Source organism: Aegilops tauschii, chromosome 7 (assembly GCF_002575655.3).
Source record: "Aegilops tauschii subsp. strangulata cultivar AL8/78 chromosome 7, Aet v6.0, whole genome shotgun sequence".
NCBI lineage: Eukaryota > Viridiplantae > Streptophyta > Magnoliopsida > Poales > Poaceae > Aegilops > Aegilops tauschii.
Window position 1 is genome coordinate 552705788 of NC_053041.3, and position 21474 is coordinate 552727261.

At 51.2% G+C, this 21474-nt stretch overlaps 1 protein-coding gene across 1 annotated transcript; it reads left to right on the forward strand.

The window, feature by feature from the left end:
- Positions 1–6525: 6525 nt before the first annotated feature.
- On the forward strand, positions 6526–8838 carry LOC141027374 (uncharacterized). The gene is made up of 3 exons (XM_073504381.1): positions 6526–7213; positions 7322–7771; positions 8237–8838. The coding sequence occupies exons 1-3, from the start codon at positions 6526–6528 to the stop codon at positions 8836–8838; spliced, it is 1740 nt and encodes a 579-aa protein (XP_073360482.1).
- Positions 8839–21474: the final 12636 nt, after the last annotated feature.

Sequence of the window (21474 nt, forward strand, 5' to 3'; positions counted from 1 at the left end):
TTCCTTGCGTTTATTTTCAGATCTATTAAACCAAAAATACAAAAATACCTTGCTGCAATTTATTCTTATTTATTTTATTTGACGTTCGATCTATCAATCTACTACAAATTTACCTCACGTCCTTTGCCTATCTTGAGGCGTCGTACCCCGAAAGGGATTGACAACCCCTTTAACACGTCGGGTTGCGAGGTGTTGTTCTTTGTGTGCAGGGGTTGTTTACGTTGTGTTGCTTGGTTCTCCTACTGGTTCGATAACCTTGGTTTCATATCTGAGGGAAATACCTACTGCCGCTGTGCTACATCAATACCTGAAAAGGACTAAGGATATGTTTCTCGTTTATGGAGGTGACAAAGAGCTCGTGGTAAATGGTTACGTCGATGCTAGCTTTGACACTGATCCGGATGACTCTAAGTCACAAACCGGATACGTATTTATATTGAATGGTGGAGATGTTAGTTGGTGCAGTTCCAAGGAAAGCGTCGTGGCGGGATCTACGTGTGAAGCGGAGTACATAGCTGCTTCGGAAGTAGCAAATGAAGGAGTTCATATCCGATCTAGGTGTAATACCTAGTGCATCGGGTCCAATGAAAATCTTTTGTGACAGTACTGGAGCAATTGCCTTGGCGAAGGAATCCAGATTTCACAAAAAGATCAAACACATCAAGAGACGCTTCAACTCCATCTGAGATTTGGTCGAGGAGGGATACATAGAGAATTGCAAAATACATACGGTTCTGAATGTGGCAAACCCGTTGACTAAGCCTCTTCCACGAGCAAAACATCATCAGCACCAAGACTCCATGGGTGTTAGATTCATGAAAATGTAATCTAGATTATTGACTCTAGTGAAAGTGGGAGACTGAAAGAAATATTCCCTAGAGGCAATAATAAAGTTGTTATTTTATATTTCCTTATATCATGATAAATGTTTATTATTCATGCTAGAATTGTATTAACCGGAAACTTGATACATGTGTGAATACATAGACAAAACACCGTGTCCCTAGTATGCCTCTACTAGACTAGCTCGTCGATCAAAGATGGTTAAGTTTCCTAGCCATGGACATGAGTTGTCATTTGATGAACGGGATCACATCATTAGTGGAATGATGTGATGGACAAGACCCATCCGTTAGCTTAGCATAATGATCGTTCAATTTTATTGCTACTGCTTTCTTCATGTCAAATACATATTCCTCTGACTATGAGATTATGCAACTCCCGGACACCGGAGGAATACCATGTGTGCTAACAAACATCACAACGTAACTAGGTGATTATAAAGATGCTCTACAGGTATCTCCAAAGGTGTTTGTTGGGTTGTCATAGATCGAGATTAGGATTTGTCACTCCGAGTACCAGGGAAGTATCTCTAGGCCCTCTCGGTAATGCACATCATATGAAGCCTTGCAAGCAATGTGACTAATGAGTTAGTTGCGGGATGATGCATTATGGAACGAGTAAAGAGACTTGCCGTTAATGAGATTGAACTAGGTATGAAGATACCGACGATCGAATCTCGGGCAAGTAACATACCAATGACAAAGAGAATAACGTATGTTGACATTGCGGTTCGACCGATAAAGATCTTCGTAGAATATGTGGGAACCAATATGAGCATCCAGGTTCCGCTATTGGTTATTGACCAGAGAAGTGTCTCGGTCATGTCTACATAGTTCTCGAACCCGTAGGGTCTGTACGCTTAACATTCGATGACGATATGTATTATATGAGTTATGTGTTTTGGTGACTGAAGATTGTTCGGAGTCCTGGACAATGGACATGACGAGGAGTCTCAAAATAGTCGAGAGGTAAAGATTGATATATTGGGCAATAGTATTCGGACACCAGAATTGTTCCGAAGTGTTTCAAGTATTTATCGGAGTACCGGGGGGTTACCGGAACCTCCCGGGGGAAGTAATGGGCCATATGGGAGAGGCAAGGCAGCCCACAAGGGGGTGGCGTGATGAGGATACAGACCTAGGGTAGGGTCACAGGCCTGACCTATACGCCCTACCTAAGGTCACTACCCTAGAAGCAAAGAAGCTCAAGAGACAACTAAGGGTACCCAGTAAAGGTGTCAAGTGAAATCCACTCGACCAACGAACCACTTGGATACCCCTCCTTCCCGAAGTCACACGACCAGTCAATCACTCGACCATACAAGAAACCACTCAACCTACTGAAGACCAGAAGTCACTTAGAACAGCAACGGGCGAGCATTCACTCCGTAGTCTTTAAGGTCATTAAAGGCACTTAAGGCTGGCGTTACCAGTAACGCCTCAATCTTTATGTACATTCTACCCTCTGTAACGGGAGATGGCTGGGGTCCTGGCGAACTCTATATAAGCCACCCCCTCCTCTGGGACAAGGGTTTGCACCCCCTGTAACACACACACATACTCATAATCCAGTCGACCACCTCTGGGCACCGAGACGTAGGGCTTTTACCTCCTCCAAGAGGGGCCTGAACTCGTAAACGCTTGCGTACAACCTTGTCGTAGCTAGGACCTTGCCTCTCCATACGTACCCCCTATTCTTACTGTCAGACTTAGTACCACGACAGTTGGTGCCCACCTTGGGGCTGAGCGTCTTAGCGACTTCCGGCGAGGTTGCATTTTCTTCAGCCTTCATCAGCATGGTTTACGGTGGCTATTTGGTCATGGGCCGCGAGATCCGGCTCGGCGTGCTCATCTTCGTCACCGACGATTCCGCATGGCTCCAGGAGGCTCCCCTCGATGTCGAGGCCCTTCCGGCTCGCGGCTCGGCGCACTTCCGTGCGAGTTCGTGCGACGTCCTCCTCAGGCAGCCATCTTCACCATACCAGTCGGTCATCGCATTGTCGACTCACTCCACTGGACGCCGTCGCAAGCGGTCTGGCCGTTCGTGACTCCATCGATGGGTGAGGCACGCAGTGGCTCGTCAAACCTTCACCCCCAAGTCGCGGCTATTGAGCCCGACATGTATTCTCGCGGATCGGTCGATCTATCGACTGACTTCGCAGATACTCTTTCTGAGAGCGGGAGTTGTGATCCCGCGGTGGAGGTCCTCATGGTCGACTCCCATCGCAATCCGCCTGTCTTCCATCGCAGCGGCGACGGCGGCGGGAGCGCCGGCCCGTCACTCGACCACGAAGAGTACCAGCCCCAACCTCTTAGTTCGCAGCAGAGGGAGGAGCTGCACCGCCGCAACGTGGAGGCTCTCCAGACCACCATCATCGGGGAAACCGCCGAGGCCCGGGCCTTGGAGGCGGTGCACCTGGCCACTCTGGCTGAGCGCCCTCGTCTGGAGAATCTCCAACATTCTCTCGATGAACATGCTCATCGACTGATTCCCGAATCCAGTCGACGTGCACGACAGTTATTTCCACCGGAAACTCAGGTATTCCGTACACCGATTCAGAATTTGGCAGCTGCTGCGCGTATTGTAGAGTCTATTCAGCCGTCCCGATCAGAGGCTGGGAGAGGCCTAGAACAGATTAGAGCGCTGCTCCGAGCAGCGGGAGACCAGAACTCCGTTGTTTCACAGCCGCGGAACAGAATCCATAGCAGATCAGTGAGAGCGGACACCGTTCAGTCAGCTCATAGTCCTAGGTCCCCTTTGCGACAGGGAGGTCGTGATCACCGCCAGGATCGGTATTTGGGAAGAGCTCATGGCGAATATGATCGTGAGTACACCCGCAACAACTACCATCGTGCGCCTTCGCCCCTTCCGAGGGACGGGTCATACGCGCCCCGGCGCAATGACGACAGGCATCCGTACGGGAACGACCGTAGAGTTCTAGTTGACCCCAGAGAACCTGGCTTTGATGCAAGGTCCGTCCTTGTGCAGGGTCTGGTCGACCGGAACAGAGCATACAAAGAAGGGCTGGATCGGGACAGACCCAATGGAGGCAGAGTCCACGTTTCCGACCCCGAGTGCTTTGTAAGGGCCATCAGAGCTACTGAGATACCCCATAACTTCAGACTGGCGACTAGCGTCAGTAAGTTCACGGGCGAGTCGAAGCCCGATACTTGGCTTGAAGATTACCGAGTGGCTGTGCACATCGGTGGTGGCAGCGATGAGGTGGCCATGAAACACCTTCCTCTAATGCTTGAAGGGCCTGCCAGAGCTTGGTTGACTCAGTTGGCCCCTGGGAGTATTTTGAGTTGGGATGAGTTAGCCCGAGTGTTCACCAGAACGTTTGAGGGAACTTGCAAGAGACCAGCCGGTCTACCAGAGCTACAGCATTGCGTGCAGAAACCGAATGAAATCCTGAGGGACTATATCCAGAGATGGATCACTCTGCACCACACAGTGGAAAATGTGTTTGATCACCAAGCAGTTTGTGCCTTCAAGGAAGGCGTTCGCTACAGGGAGCTTGTCCTGAAATTCGGTCGGACAGGAGATATGTCCTTGACTCGGATGATGGAGATTGCCACCAAATACGCTAACGGCGAAGAGGAAGACCGACTCCGGAGTGGCAAGCACAAAACAGTCGCCCAGGACACCGGGGGAGGAAATTCCAGTCGGAAGCAGAAGCGAAAGGCTGAGGCAGCAGGACCTGCCGAGGCAGCAGTGTTAAATCAAGGAAAGTTCAAAGGGAAACCTAAAGGGCCCTGGACCCCCAAGAAGGTGAAAGATCAGGAAGGAAATGATTCGTTGGATTTACCGTGTCACATTCACACCAAGAAGGATGAGGAGGGAAATCTGATTCTCCCCAAGCATACCACTCGACAATGTTGACTCCTTATTCAGAGCTTCCAAGAAAGTAAACCTAGTGGTAAGGACAAAGAGCCTGAGAAGGAGGAAGAGGATAAGGACGATGACGGTGGTTATCCCAATGTGAATGCCACCTTGGTGATTTCTACCGATATTGAGAGCAAAAGTCGACTGAAGGTCATTAACAGAGAGGTAAACATGGTTGCTCCGGCAACACCGAGATATCTGAAGTGGTCAAAGGTCCCTATTACATTCGACCAGTCCGACCACCCGGCACGCGTAGCTAGCCCTGGGCGGCAGGCGCTGGTGGTCGACCCAGTCGTGGGGGGCACCCGACTGACTAAGGTCCTGATGGATGGTGGCAGTGGCCTGAATATTCTGTATGCTAAAGCTCTCAAAGGAATGGGCATCCCGATGTCCAAACTCAGCGAGAGTAACATGCGGTTCCATGGGATCATTACAAGAAAGAAAGCCGAATCACTCGGCCAGATCACTCTCGATGTGGTTTTCGGCGATGAGAAGAATTTCCGCAAGGAGAAGTTGACGTTTGAGGTAGTGGATTTCCATAGTGCATATCACGCCATTCTGGGTAGGCCTGCCTATGCTAGCTTTATGGCTCGACCGTGCTATGTTTATCTCAAGATGAAGATGCCTGGCCCCAGAGTCATAATAACGGTTTCCGGTAACCGTCAGAGAGCAGAAGATTGTCTTCAAGATGGAGCAAAAATAGCAGATGAGCAGATGGCAGCAGTGGAGTTCCAAGAGTATCAGAAGACGACAGATCTGAGTGCTTTGCTGCGTGCTAAGAGGCCTGCTTCAGAGTCAGCATTTCAGTCGGCCGGAGAGACAAAGCCAGTTCATGTTCACCTGACTGATCCCAATGCTGCTCCGACCCATATCTCGTCGACACTCGGCAGCAAATAGGAAGAAGCGCTCATCTAGTTCCTCCGTGAGAACTAGGACATCTTTGCATGGAAACCATCTGACACGCCAGGTGTGCCCAGGGAACTGGCCGAGCACCGTTTGCGAGTCGACCCAAAAGTAAAACCCGTCAAAGAATACCTCCGTCGGTCCGCCACGGAGAAGAGAAAAGCCATTGGCGAGGAAGTGGCTCGGCTCCTGGCTGCTGAGTTTATCCGCGAGATATACCACTCCGAGTGGCTCGCCAATGTCTTTATGGTTCCCAAGAAAGACGATTCACTTCGAATGTGTATTGACTTCAAACACATCAATCGGGCCTGCCCGAAAGATCATTTCCCTCTACCCCGCATCGACCAGATTGTCGACTCAACTGCGGGATGTGAGCGTCTGTCCTTCCTGGACGCTTATTCCGGGTACCATCAAATCCGACTGTATGGACCCGATGAGATAAAAATGGCTTTCATCACCCCGTTCGGGTGTTTTTGCTATGTTACTATGCCCATCGGCCTCAAGAATGCTGGTGCCACATTCATGTGCATGATTCAGAAGTGCCTACTCACTCAAATCAGTCGGAATGTGGAAGCATATATGGATGACATAGTGGTTAAGTCACGCAAAGGTTCCGACCTGCTGACTGACCTAGCTGAAACCTTTGCCAATCTGAGAAGGTACGATATCAAGCTTAACCCATCTAAGTGCACATTTGGAGTCCCAGGTGGAAAGTTACTCGGTTTCCTTGTTTCCGAACGAGGGATCGACGCAAACCCAGAGAAGATTGGCACAATCCTCCGAATGAAGCGCCCAGTGCGCCTGCATGACGTTCAGAAGCTTACTGGTTGCTTGGCCGCTTTGAGCCGATTCATCTCATGCCTCGGTGAAAAGGCACTGCCTCTTTACCGACTGATGAAGAAGTCTGACAAATTCGAGTGGAGTGACGAAGCTGAAGCAGCGTTTAAAGAGCTCAAAGCCCTGCTTTCCACCCAGCCAGTGCTTGCTGCTCCGGTTAGCAACAAGCCTCTGTTGCTTTACATCGCAGCCACAGGACAAGTTGTTAGCACAGTGCTCACAGTCGAGCGGGAAGAAGAAGGCAAGGCCTTCAAAGTTCAGCGCCCCGTGTATTACATCTCAGAAGTCTTAACCCCGTCGAAGCAGAGATATCCTCATTATCAGAAGCTTGTTTATGGGATTTACCTGACCATGAAGAAAGTTGCACATTATTTCTCTGATCATTCAATATCAGTCGTCAGCGACGCTCCTTTGTCAAAGATCCTGAATAACAGAGATGCAACTGGTCGAGTGGCAAAGTGGGAGATTGAACTTCTTCCTTTGGATATCAAATTTGAGGCAAAGAAGGCCATTAAGTCTCAAGCAATTGCAGACTTCCTCGCAGAGTGGACTGAACAGCAACAGCCGATTCAAATTCAGTCGAAACATTGGACCATGTTCTTTGATGGGTCCAAGATGTTGAATGGCTCTAGTGCAGGAGTGGTTTTAGTGTCCCCACGAGGAGACAAGCTCAGTTATGTCCTTCAGATTCACTTTGAATCTTCAAACAATGAAGCAGAGTATGAAGCACTTTTAAACGGGTTGCGTATGGCCATTTCACTCGGCGTCCGACGCCTAATGGTTTACGGCGACTCAGATTTGGTGGTTAACCAAGTGATGAAGGAATGTGATGTCAGGAGTCCCGCAATGACAGGTTACTGCAACGCGGTGAGGAAGCTGGAAAAGAAGTTTGAGGGATTGGAGCTCCACCACATACCGCGAATCAAAAATCAAGCTGCTGATGATCTGGCGAAGATAGGTTCCACTCAGAAGCCTATCCCCAGCAATGTGTTCTTGGAGCATCTCCATGCCCCGTCAGTACAAGAAGATCCCTTCAAGGAAGAGCCCCCGCAACCGATAAGTCCAACTGACCCGACTGAGGTAGAGATTCCAGCCGTGGTCGACCTGATCATGGAAGTCTTAGTGATCACTCCCGATTGGACGGTCCCATACATCGCGTACATTCTCGGAAAAGAGCTCCCAGAGGACGAAGACGAGGCTCGCCAGATAGTCCGTCGATCCAAAGCTTTCACCGTGATAAAAGGGCAGCTTTACAGAGAGAGTGCCACAGGAGTTGCACAACGCTGCATCACCCCAGAAGAAGGTCAGATGATCCTAAATGATGTCCACTCGGGGACCTGTGGTCACCATGCGTCCTCTTGGACCATCGTGGCCAAAGCATACCGAGCGGGGTTTTATTGGCCTCGAGCAAATGAGATGGCAAAGGATATAGTCGACAAGTGCGCAGGTTGCCAGTTTTACTCCAACATGTCTTACAAGCCCGCATCTACCCTGAAGACTATTCCGCTCATTTGGCCATTTGCGGTCTGGGGATTGGATATGGTCGGACCCTTCAAAACCGGCGCGAGTGGCTTCACCCATTTGCTCGTAGCAGTCGACAAGTTTACCAAGTGGATCGAAGCCAAGCCCATCAAGAACCTTGGAGCAGGCACTACCGTCAGTTTCATCATAGAGTTGATATTCAGATATGGAGTTCCTCACAGCATCATCACAGATAACGGATCCAACTTTGATTCTGATGAGTTCAAGGCATTCTGTGCATCTCAAGGCACTCGGGTCGACTATGCGTCCGTCGCGCACCCGCAGTCGAATGGACAGGCTAAAAGGGCGAATGGTTTGATCCTTCAAGGGTTAAAACCTCGTCTGATGCGTGATCTTAAGCATGCTGCTGCAGCCTGGGTGAATGAACTACCATTAGTCCTATGGGGGCTGAGGACAACACCCAACCGGTCGACTGAACGAACCCCCTTCTTCCTGGTGTACGGCGCCGAGGCTGTGCTTCCGAGTGACTTGCTGCACAATTCTCCCAGAGTTGAACTGTTCTTAGAAACCGAAGCAGAGCAAGCACGCGAAGACGCAGTCGATCTCTTGGAGGAAGAATGTGAGATGGCTTTGGTCCGGTCGACCATTTATCAGCAAGATCTGCGTCGATTCCACGCCCGCAATGTCAGAGGTCGAGCGTTTCAGGAGGGAGACCTTGTGCTCCGAGTGGTTCAGAAACGACCTCACAAGCTCGCTCCGGCCTGGGAAGGTCCCTTCATCATCACCAAGGTGCTTCACAATGGAGCGTATCACATCTACAATGTAGCCAAGAAAATAGACGAGCCACGTGCATGGAACGCGGAGCTGCTTCGTCCTTTCTACACCTAGAATCACTCAACCCGTCGAGTTGCAATAAAAGCATTTCAGATTATTTTACAAAGACAAGATCGTTACAATATCTTAATGATTGGCTTCCCGTAATCACTTGTGTCCAAATCCCCCAGTGGGTGGCTTAGCCACGAACCCGATTCGCCTAAGTTAAAAAACACTCCGAGTGGAGAGCAATCCTCCCACTCGGGGGCTTAGCTGCGACCCCGTAATCGTCTAAGTTAAAAAACACTCCGAGTGGAGAGCAATCCTCCCACTCGGGGGCTTAGCTACAACCCCGTAATCGCCTAAGTTAAAAACACTCCGAGTGGAGAGCAATCCTCCCACTCGGGGGCTTAGCTGCGACCCTGTGATCGCCTAAGTTAAAAACACTCCGAGTGGAGAGCAATCCTCCTACTCGGGGGCTTAGCTGCGACCCCGTCATCGCCTAAGTTAAAAAACACTCCGAGTGGAGAGCAATCCTCCCACTCGGGGGCTAGCTGCGACCCCGTGATCGCCTAAGTTAAAAAACACTCCGAGTGGAGAGCAATCCTCCCACTCGGGGGCTTAGCTGTGACCCCGTAATCGCCTAAGTTAAAAACACTCTGAGTGGAGAGCAATCCTCCCACTCAGGGGCTTTGCTGCGACCCTGTAATCGCCTAAGTTAAAAAACTCCGAGTGGAGAGCAATCCTCCCACTCGGGGGCTTAGCTGCGACCCCGTGATCGCCTAAGTTAAAAACACTCCGAGTGGAGAGCAATCCTCCCACTCGGGGGCTTAGCTGCGACCCTGTAATCGCCTAAGTTAAAAACACTCCGAGTGGAGAGCAATCCTCCCACTCAGGGGCTTAGCTGCGACCCCGTGATCGCCTAAGTTAAAAACACTCCGAGTGGAGAGCAATCCTCCCACTCGGGGGCTTAGCTGCGACCCCGTAATCGCCTAAGTTAAAAAACACTCCGAGTGGAGAGCAATCCTCGCACTCGGGGGCTTAGCTACGACCCCATGATCGCCTAAGTTAAAAAACACTCTGAGTGGAGAGCAATCCTCCCACTCGGGGGCTTAGCTGCGACCCCGTAATCGCCTAAGTTAAAAACACTCCGAGTGGAGAGCGATGCTCCCACTCGGGGGCTTAGCTGCGACCCCGTAATCGCCTAAGTTAAAAACACTCCGAGTGGAGAGCAATCCTCCCACTCGGGGGCTTAGCTGCGACCCCGCGATCGCCTAAGTTAAAAACACTCCGAGTGGAGAGCAATCCTCCCACTCGGGGGCTTAGCTGCGACCCTGTAATCGCCTAAGTTAAAAACACTCCGAGTGGAGAGCAATCCTCCCACTCGGGGGCTTAGCTGCGACCCCGCGATCGCCTAAGTTAAAAACACTCCGAGTGGAGAGCAATCCTCTCACTCGGGGGCTTAGCTGCGACCCCGTAATCGCCTAAGTTAAAAAACACTCCGAGTGGACAGCAATCCTCCCACTCGGGCACTTAGCTGCGACCCCGTAATCGCCTAAGTTAAAAAACACTCCGAGTGGAGAGCAATCCTCCCACTCGGAGGCTTAGCTGCGACCCTGTAATCGCCTAAGTCACAAAGGCGTTGACTGAGCATTACCTCTGAGCTACGCCACAAGTACAATGTTCTGTCCCTATCCGTAAGGACGACGAGGTGTCGACTGAGTTCTACCTCTGAGCTACGCCACAAGTACAATGTTCCGTCCTTATCCGCAAGGGCGACAAGGCGTCGACTGAGCACCACCTCTGAGCTACGCCACAAATACAATGTTCCGTCCCTATTCACAAGGACGACGAGGTGTCGACTGAACACCGCGATTGAGCTCCATCACAAGTACAATGTACTTTCATTCGGCAAAGGGTGAGAAGATCAAGTCCACACGGAACCGAGGGACAATCAGAAATAGTTTAAGAAATAGAGCAAAAGCCACGATATTCAAAGAAATCCAAGTTCGGATAAACCCTACAAAAGTTCAGAACTACAGTGGACAAGAGTACTCAGGCATCAAGCCTGAAAGAGTTTAACGATTACACGATCACTCGGCATTCCGAGGCAAATAAGTGTGGGGCATAATGTTTTTCAGTCACTCGTCAGGAGAAGGGCTGGCTGGATCACAGAAACTGTCAAGATCACTGTTGTCTGCAATGCGAGTGGCAGCTTCAACAAAAGTGTCCATGAAGGACTGGAAAGTATGCTTCTTGGTGTTCACAACCTTGAGGGCCGCCAGCTTGTCTTCTCTGGCGTCTTTGCAATGCACTCGGACCAATGACAGGGCAACGTCGGTGCCACAGCGAGCAGATGATTTCTTCCATTCTTGCACTCAGCCAGGGATCTGATTCAGTCGAGCCATCAGTGACTTGAGATCTTGTGAAAGTTCCGCCTGGGGCCAGAGTTCAGCATCAACCCGAGTCATCGCCGCCTTCAGTCGGGCAAGATAAGCAACGACACTGTCCATACGTGATTCCAACCACAGCAAGTTCATCGCAACATCATCTTTAACAAGACAATTGATGGGGTCGAGACCCATCTCGACCCGCCCAGTCTCAGCCTCAAAGTCCTGACAAAGTTCTGCACAATCGGAAAAAATGGTGAGTCAACAGTATGACAAGATGTTCCAATCGACAGCAACTAATTAGTCGAACGATGATACCTTCAAGCTTCAGGACCAGTTTTGCTGCAAGTTGTCCAAGATAGGACTCCAGCTCGCCCGTCTTGGCTTTGAGGCTTCCGACTTCATTGGTCAAGTTATCCTTGTCCTTCTTCAGTTGCTCGACCTCCCGATTAGCCTCAGAGATGGCGGTCTTCAGCTTCGAGTTCTCCTCTTCCAACTTGCTGACCGAAGCCAGCTCTTGTCCGCAAGCACTGTCTTCTCTCGCGCCTCCTTCTGAGCAGCAGCAAGATCCAGATCCTTCTTCTCCAGAGCCTCCTTCATTTTCTCTAAAGAAACAACACTCTTCAGACGAGCTTGAAGTTGACGGTTTTCACTACGCACATTTGTTCGTGTGAAGTCACTCGGTTCAAAGAGACTGAAAGAAAAAACACTGAGAAGGTGGACAGTGGACGATTGGTTACCTCCCATGATGGCTGTTTCTTCCTGAGCAGTCTTGAGGTTCTTCTTCGCCAGTTCAAGATTGAGGCTGATTTGCTTCTTGTTCAACTCAGAAAGTTGAGCCCCAAGATCACAAGACCTCTGCAGTCAGCGAGAGAGATATATCAGTCGACAGAAACAAAAGACAATCGCAGTGAAAGTTACTCTAAGACTACTGCCGAATCAAACATTCAACAGTAGTCTCGGGGACTACACCCAGTGGGTGCACTTAGCGTGCCCCCACTGGTTTGGATCAACACTCAGCATGGTCTGCCGAGCATGAGTCAAAAAAAGGGCGTAGATTCTCAGACCCCAACCGACTGCCAGCAGTCGACTGTGGTCTCGGGGACTACACCCAGTGGGTGCACTCTGCGTGCCCCCACTAGTTCGGACAAACACTCGACTCAGCATAAGTCGAGTGGAGTAGAAGACCTATTAAACTCTAAGGCAGGCACACCCCAGTGGGTGGTCGAATATGAAACACAGACCCATGATAGTAGATGCACATATGGGCAGCGAAGCAACAGCGGCAATTTTTCATGATTCAAAAGTTCAGTCGGGAGTTAATTGACCTTAACGTTGGTTTGCAGAGCGGTGCTGGCATTATAGGCCACTTGATTGGCCTCGTGCATCACCTTCACGTGCTCCATAACAAGATTCACCTGGCGAAGAGCCTCCCTGGCGGCACTTGGCGAGTCGTCTGGAGTTTGGTATGTAGCAAAGAGTGATGGCGCCAAGGCAGTCGAAGCAGCCACTGGGTCGGACGAATGAAGTTGCACTGGAGCAGCAGAAGTCGGAGTAGTCGACCCTAATGGGCGATCAGTCGTCAGCGGGTCGGTGAATGTGACGTTGGTCCGAACCGGATCTCCGGATCGCTCGACCACTGTCTCAAGCACTGGCGTCGACCGAGGGGCTTGAACCTCAAGCGCTCTCCCGCTCGAGCCCTTGCCTCTCTTCCTCCTCTCTTTCAGAGGCACTTCTTCTTCATCATCATCTGGAAGCACGACAATGTCTCGTGGAGCTACAGCAAAAAGAAAACATCAGAAATTCAACTGACCGACAACTCAATTGACAAAATAAGTTTTAGCCGAGCGGACTTACCAGCTCTGGAGGTGGCCGCGTCATCGGTTTCCTCGTCTCCTGGGGCCTTGTCAACGTCCACGTCAGTCGCGGCAGAGGTTGGGATAGAAAGATGCACGATCCATTCTGTCAGAACAGAAGAATCAGTCGGTAGAGGTAAACACAGAAAGGATACTCACCCAGAGGCAACAGGAACATCCATCTTGATCCTGGGCGGAGTCTTCCGAGCTTTTGGAGGAGCAACCTTGGGCTGCTTGGCGACTTTTTCTGTTGGCTCCGGAGTCAACGTCCGAGTGCGCTTCTGCGTTTGGGTGCTTGGGGCCACGTTCTTACCGCGCCCGCCCGCTGGGTCATGGTGTTGCTTGGATCGACGTTCCGAGCGAGGCGGCGAGTCGACCGCTTCTTCGTCGTCCGACTCGTCGCTTTCCTCTTCGTCATCATCGTCAGGAGATTCCCAATCACCGCTCTCCTCCACACTGTCCTCTCCCTCCTGGCCTTGATCCAGAACTTGTTCACCATTGGGCATCGAGTACATCTCAGTAAAAACCTACAAGACAAGAAGTCGAGTAAAAGTCAGTCGGATTCAAGGGCAGTCGGAATATGTACCCAAAAACAGTCGGCGGTGGAAGACACACCTTGTCTGGCTGATTGCTGTCTCTGAAGGGGTCGACTCTCCTGGCTCCTCTGGGGTTGTCCTTGTTGCCTGTAATGCTCTTCAACCACAGGGCCACCGTCTTAGCTGGTACTTCCTCTGGATGAACCCGAGCGGTGTCGTCGACCCCAGAGTACATCCACATAGGATGGTCATCGGCCTGGAGAGGCTGGATGCGTCGACTGAGGAATACCTCCCGCAGATCCATGCCAGTGACGCCCTGATTGATCAGTTGGACCACCCTCTCAACTAGCATGTTCGTCTCCATGCTCTCAGCAGCAGTCACTTTCAGCGAGGAAGGAGTCTGAACACGATCAAAGGTGAAGTGGGGAAGTCCGGTCGACTGGCCTGGAGTTGCGAGGTCCTGGCAGTAGAACCAGGTCGACTGCCAACCCCTGACCGATTCAGGAAGAGTCATGGAAGGGAAAGAGCTCCTTTGCCTCTTCTGGATACCCAAACCCCCACACATCTGAATGACATGTGTTTTCTCGTCACTCATGTTTGCTTTCTTCACCGACTGAGAACGAATGGTGAAAATATGCTTAAAAAGACCCCAGTGCGGTCGACACCCCAGAAAATTCTCGCACATGGACACGAATGCAGCAAGATATGTGATGGTATTGGAAGAAAAGTGATGGAGTTGGGCGTCGAAGAAGTTCAAGAAACCACGGAAAAAGGGGTGCGGAGGAAGCGAGAAGCCCCGATCGACATGGGTGGCGAGCAGAACACACTCACCCGGTCGCTGCTGCGGCTCCGTCTCCCCCTCTGGAAACCTCGCAGCACCCTTGGCAATCAGCCCAGACTCCACCAGCTCGTCCAGATCTTCCTGCCGGAGCGAAGACCGGATCCAATCGCCTTGGATCCAACCCGGCGGCAGCGCCGAGCGCGACGACGACCCGTGATTCTGCTTCTTGCCTTTCGCCGCCCCCGTCGCCTTCTTCGCGTGTTCCAGCGCCGCTGTCTTGTCCTTCACCATGGTGGCGGAGTGGCGGCGTCGAGAGCCGAGGAGCCGGATGCAGTGGAGAAGCAGAGGAAAAGGGGAGAAAATAGACGCGCACAGTGCAGACGCCTCGGCTCCGTCGCCTTATAAAGGCCCACTTCCGAGTGGCTGACGCGTGGGCCCAGGCGATCCCGTCAAATCCCGCAACAGTCGCGCGCTGGGTACGTGGCGAAAAAGGTGGCACGGAGATCGAGGCACTCCTGTCTATCCATCCCACTTACCTCGGCACGCTCCGTCCCGCGCGCTTCCCCGAAATTTCAAATCCCGTGAGATCCGGGATACGCCGCAACCAATCGTGCCAAAGATTCTGCGCCCAGAAACAACACTCGACAGATGATGTTGCAAATTCACTCGGCAACTTTCTGAATCGATCAAGGCGAGTGAAGCGAAGCTGAAGTTCTAACATGAGTCTTCCGTCCTGCGTAAATACTCGTGAAGCGCAAGGGTCGGAGCAAGATCAACTTCAATCTTCTTTCCACTCGGACCTTAATCCATTCGGGGGCTAATGATGAGGATACGGACCTAGGGTAGGGTCACAGGCCTGACCTGTATGCCCTACCTAAGGTCACTACCCTAGAAGCAAAGAAGCTCAAGAGACAACTAAGGGTACCCAGTAAAGGTGTCAAGTGAAATCCACTCGACCAACGAACCACTCGGATACCCCTCCTTCCCGAAGTCACACGACCAGTCAACCAATCGACCATACAAGAAACCACTCGACCTACTAAAGACCAGAAGTCACTCAGAACAGCAATGGGCGAGCATTCACTCCGTAGTCTTTAAGGTCATTAAAGGCACTTAAGGCTGGCGTTACCAGTAACACCTCAATCTTTATGTACATTCAACCCTCTGTAACGGGAGATGGATGGGGTCCTGGCGAACTCTATATAAGCCACCCCCTCCTCTGGGACAAGGGTTCGCACCCCCGGTAACACACACACATACTCATAATCCAGTCGACCGCCTCCGGGCACCGAGACGTAGGGCTTTTACCTCCTCCGAGAGGGGCCTAAACTCGTAAACGCTTGCGTACAACCTTGCCGTAGCTAGGACCTTGCCTCTCCATACGTACCCCCCTATTCTTACTGTCAGACTTAGTACCACGACATGGCGCCCCCCCCATGGGGAGTCCGGATTGGACAAGGGGAGGGGGCGCGGCCCCCCTTTCCTTCTCCCTCTCCTTCCCCCTTTCCCCCTCCGATAGAAGGAATGGGGGGCGAATAGGACTAGGAGTCCAAGTGGGATTCCTCCCCACTTGGCGCGCCCTAGGCCGGCCTCCTCTCCCTCCCTCCTTTATATACGGGGGCACCCCTAGGAGACACAACAATTTCTCTTAGCCATGTGCGGCGCCCCCCTCCACAGTTTACGCCTCTGGTCATATTCTCGCGGTGCTTAGGCGAAGCCCTGCGCGGATCACATCACCATCACCGTCACCATGCCGTCGTGCTGACGGAACTCATCTACTCCATCGACCCTCTGCTGGATCAAGATCTCGAGGGACGTCATCGCGCTGAACGTGTGCAGAACTCGGAGGTGCCGTATGTTCGGTACTCGATCGGTCGGAACGAGAAGACGTTCGACTACATCAACCGCGTTGAGCAAAGGCTTCCTCTTTCGGTCTACGTGGGTACGTGGACACACTCTCCCCCTCTCGTTGTTATGCATCTCCTAGATAGATCTTGCGTGAGCTTAGGATTTTTTTGAAATTGCATGCTACGTTTCCCAACAACATGTGCTAATGAGCCAAAAATGATATCCGCCTGGAACCCAGGCGTCCTCTCCCGTGAGCCTGGAACAAGCTAAGCAACCTGCCTGGGAGCTAGCCAAGCTAATCAAGTTGCCACGAGCTCCAGGCCAGGGATGTGCCTGTGAATCCAGGTAGCCAACCAAACAATGTCCAGACACATCTCAGGGATATCTCAGGACAGGCAAATATGCCCTAGAGTTGCAACCAAACACACTCTATGTGCCAAGATAACATCAGTAGCATAAAGGTTTTTGTCACTGGATATGGGATACCTGTGTGAAGAATTATGTCAATGGGTTCAGATTAAAAAATGACATATCCTCACTCGGATGGACTTCACTCGGCTCAAAGCAATTCAATGGTCAAAAGCATTAATTGAGGCATTTCCAAGCCTTGCAAAAGAAGTCCACATAACTCCCTTAGATTTCCCAAATCGACCACTTAGCCCCCTCAATTGTAAAACCGGGTATGCCACCCTCTAAGCTTTATGAAACCACTCAAACACCCCCTGAGAGCTTTGGAGGTGGTTTTGATAGGGTTTTTGTCCACCAAGCATGCAATCACATGCTTTCCCATGGAATGCCCGCCGCTGCTTTGGTCGTGTTTCCTTGCCATCAAAATCCACGTTGCCACCAGATCATGTAGCTCCCACCCCGTCGCTCACGTCCAAACTGGCCCAATCGAGGGCCGCCGCTTTGATCCTAACACTTGTCGACTTGGCCCTGGAGAAGAGCTACGTGGCACTCGACCTAACCCATTGATTTGTTGCCCAGATGTTTCTCAGGCTAATTTATTAGTTAGAGAATCATGTCAACATTATCGATTTGTTGGCTTCAAATGGTTGATTGATTTGTTGAAGCATCTCAGTGTTGATCGATTCTATACCTCCACACAAGACCGGTCTCAGTTACAGTTGGTCACCACTGACATTGTAACACACGCGACACTCGAAGTGATCGAATCGCCGCAAGTAGTCCTACCACAGTTGCTGCCCACTCCTCTGTGTCTGTGATGCACCTTTGCCCAGGCGCCCATGCATGGCCCTTGTGCTCACGTACTTCCCATCTGCCTCGGGTGGTGCCTGGCGACATGGCTCTCTTCTTGCCCTGTGGCCTGCAGCGACCAGTTCTGGACAAGCCTTCGTATTGTCGCCTTGAACAACTCCAACAAGTACTCATCCTTGGCACGAACGTTGGACAAAGTAGCAGGAGAAGCACCATCCGGCACTATGAGTTGCTTCATAGCAGGGCAGTGATTTGAGACTCTGACAGGTAGGCCCTATGTCCACCTTAGCGTTTTCCTCCCGTTGACTCGTGCCACACTGCAAAATTGCCTAGTGAAACCGCTTGTAGGGGGTGCTTTGTCTGGTTTTCTAAACAACAGGGGGTGAAATACCCGGTGTTACAATTGAGGGGATTCAATGGCTGATTCTTGAAACCTGAGGAGGTTATGTGGACTTCTTTCGCCTTGAAACCTGGCGTTACTACTAGTCATTAGAACATCCGTTACCTATAGTAGTGGATGTGCATTGAACTCTCTTGAACTCACATGTAATGTAGTGGCACCCCAAGGGTAGCGAACTTCATATAAGCATACCCTTGACATCTGGTTACAGATTCGGAACCTTTGTAACAAAAAAACATACACAAGAAACACCTTCCTGAGAACGGGACTAGGGCTTTGACCTCCACCGCAGAGGGGCCTGAACCTGTATAATCCTTGTGTCACTCACCTCGCGTCGCTAGATCAAGCCTCGTTTCCTCCCCTATCTTATTGTTATATTTTACCCCACGGCAAACCAAGCATCATGTTGGGGCGCCTCGACCCCTGGGCATCCACCCCGGGTACCTTGGTCTAGTTCTGTAGGTCCTTCTCAACATAAAAATGACTTCTACAATTTTTAGGATTTTTTTCCATAATTGCAAGTACTTCTTAAAACCAAAACCATGAGTTGGCTCTAAGAACTTTATTAATATGTTAGTCCAAGTAAAACGCAAAAAATTGCCTAATATAATGATGATATGGCATGAACAATACTAACATTATAGATACATATAAGACATATCAGATGCACTGAACAGTTTCTTGAAAGTACCATGGACGACAAAGATGTTATAAACTAGAAACCTTGCATAAAAGTTCAAGTCACGCTTAGAGGTACAATTGGAGTATTGATTGGAAGTTTTGGACCTGTGCTGAGAGTCTCGTTCAGAATCCGATCAAACGAACTCGAAAGTGTTCGAAAAAAGTTATGCATCGGAGTTTGGTCCATAGCCTTCACCTATGCTCTAGACCTCCAGCCACTTGGGTGTCGAATCTGGTTGGGAAGGAAGAGGGGTACATGGAACAAAAAGAAAAGAAAAACATACTCCCTCCGTAAACTAATATAAGAGCGTTTAGATCACTAAAGTAGTGATCTAAACACTCTTATATTAGTTTACAGAGGGAGTAAGTTTGAAGGACACTAAATTCAGTAGTGAACACATGTTACGCCGAGTAATAAAAGAGTAAGGGGCCCTAGGCTCCCACTCAAATTCCTAAGCTGCCATAGACTTTTGTCTATATATTCAGAAGATGCACTGAACTTTTACATTTATGTATGTAAGGACTGTCCCAGTTTTTTTTTGTTCCTCAATACCCAAAGAATGTTCGCTAGAAGTGGGTGTCATTTGCGAACGATTTTGATGACAATTTGTGTTGGTCGAGCAATGGCAACCCCGTTCCAATCCTGTTTTTCGCTAGAAAATTGCTGTGCTTACAAGCGAAATTCGTCATCATTGTCATTCCCGCAACAACTGAAGTTATCAGCAAAATGTTTGCAGTTGCCTTCCCTCCTAGCGATCGTTCGCTCATTATCAAGTTTTTTCTCAACTCGAAACCACCCCAAGTCCGTGGCTGACTTGAGTATTTTTTTACTGTACACAGTAAATGATGACAAGCAAATTAAACACGCCACTGTAAACCCCGTGCTCGCTCGGTCGGTCGGTCGATCCTCCAGGGCTTAAACGAACTAGTACGGCCCGGCCGGAAAACTCTAGCCGTGCGAAAGCAGCAAGCATTTACACGACGACAGAAAGAAAAAAAGCAGCAGTACTACCCAGCAGCTGTTGCCGGACATGCGTGAACAGTATGCTACCACCACAGTGGAAACCGTGGACCACGCACGAGCAGAGTCGACCGAACTTGGCAGTAGACCCCATCGCATTCCGTGCCGTGCGGCGTGCCGACCACACTGAATCGGATTAATAATCCGCTCTAGCCTCCGACCCTCCCCCTCTTCACTTTGTTTAAGGCATCTCGAACACCTACCCACAAATTTTCTTCGCATCCGTCCGTGAATAGGGGGCCAGTCCGCAGACACTCATTCCAAGACCGCCATCCAATATTGTCTGCATACATTTCAACAATAATTTAAACTAATCGGACGAAATTTGTTTAAATACGGTGGAATTCATTCAAGTTTAGTTATAATTTACATAAGAAGGTCGATATTTCGACCGTTTAACACAAAAATTAGGAAAATACCTAAACCCTATATCGGACGACGCGGACGGGAACTGGGGTGGCGGCGGCGACGGTGGCGGCGGAGGGCGGAGGCCAGAGGGAAGAGAAAAGTGGTTGTGTCCTTGACGGGCGGGTCAGGGAGGACTAGGGCGCGCGTCGCATCCGTCTGCGCGTGTCCGTTCGGCTGCAAACGTGGCCCAACTTTGGGCCGGGAATGGGTCGAAAGCGGACAAAAAACAGACAACGGTTTGTTTGTTCCCGCGCATTGCGCGGCTTGTTCTGTCCGTTTACCCCCAAACGGACGCGGCCGAACCATTTGGGGTCGCGTGTTGGAGTTGGCTTTAGAGCATCACCAACGCCGACTCGCAAATTTTCTTCGGCATCCATCCGCGAACGGGGACCAGTACGTAGACACTGACGCCGCATGCCGCCATCCAATGTTGCTCGCGTATATTTCAACAACAATTCGAATTGACCGGGCAAAATTCATTCAAACACGGCGAAATTCATTCAAGTTAGTTATAATTTACATAAAAAGGCCGATATTTCGATCGTTTAACAAAAAATTTAGAAAAAAACCTGATCCCTATATCGGACGACCACCTCGTACGCGTGGCCGCCCTGCCTTGCTGCACCGGCGTCATCGTCGGTGCCGTCGTCGTGGTCCCTCCAGCGGCGGTATGACGCCGGAGGGCCGCAGCAGCCTTGTCCGACGGCTGCTTGCCGCTCCCGGAGGAGCCACTTCGCCTCCTGCTGCGTGGTGCCGAGTGCTGCCGCGACCACTGCCAACGTTGCCTTCGGAGTCCTGGCGGCGGCCTTGCCGCGATGGCGTTGGCGGAGCAGTCGCTAACCGACCCCTCCTCGCCAATCTTGGCGAGCTCGCCGTCAAGGCGCCGTCGACGCCTGGTGCGGTGGTCACAGAGCGGTCAAACACCCACGTGGCGGCGAGGTCAGGGGCATTGCGGACCCAATCCGGCGCAACGTCGCTCTTGGCAAATGCGGAGCAGCGAGTGGCATTGCGCCCGTCATACCTCGCCTACTGCCTCGGCGCGTGCTCCGCCTCAGATACAACGGCCCTTGAGCCCGAGGCACCGCCATAACCGCCTCCTCTGAGGTAGTGGAGGAGGCGGCCCCACGCCTTCTTCATCACGGGCGGCAGCTCCTCCTTGATGGCGAGATGACGAGGGCGCATCCATGCGCCCGTACCAGCTTGTCCTTGCCCCTGGTGGTGCGGGCGACGACGGCTCGTCCTTGACGCAGCATCCGATCTGGACGCCGCAGTTGCATTTGGGCGAGGCGAGCTCGTCCTTGACCGACCGAAGCAGGGACATCAGCTCGCGCTTCATGCGATGTTGCGTTAGGGGATGACAGCTCCTCCTTGACGCGCGCAAGCGATGGTGGCCACAGGCCCATGGGACGGAGCGAACGTTATCTCGATCTGACGGGCGAAATCTTCGTTCGTCACAGCGCTCTCCGAGGGGAGTCGGGCAGCTTTTGTGGTGTCTAGTCTTCCTCATTGTCATATCCTCCTTGGCGGAGGAGTCGGCCACCGTGGACGCCGAAGGGCGGGAGAGCGTGGGCG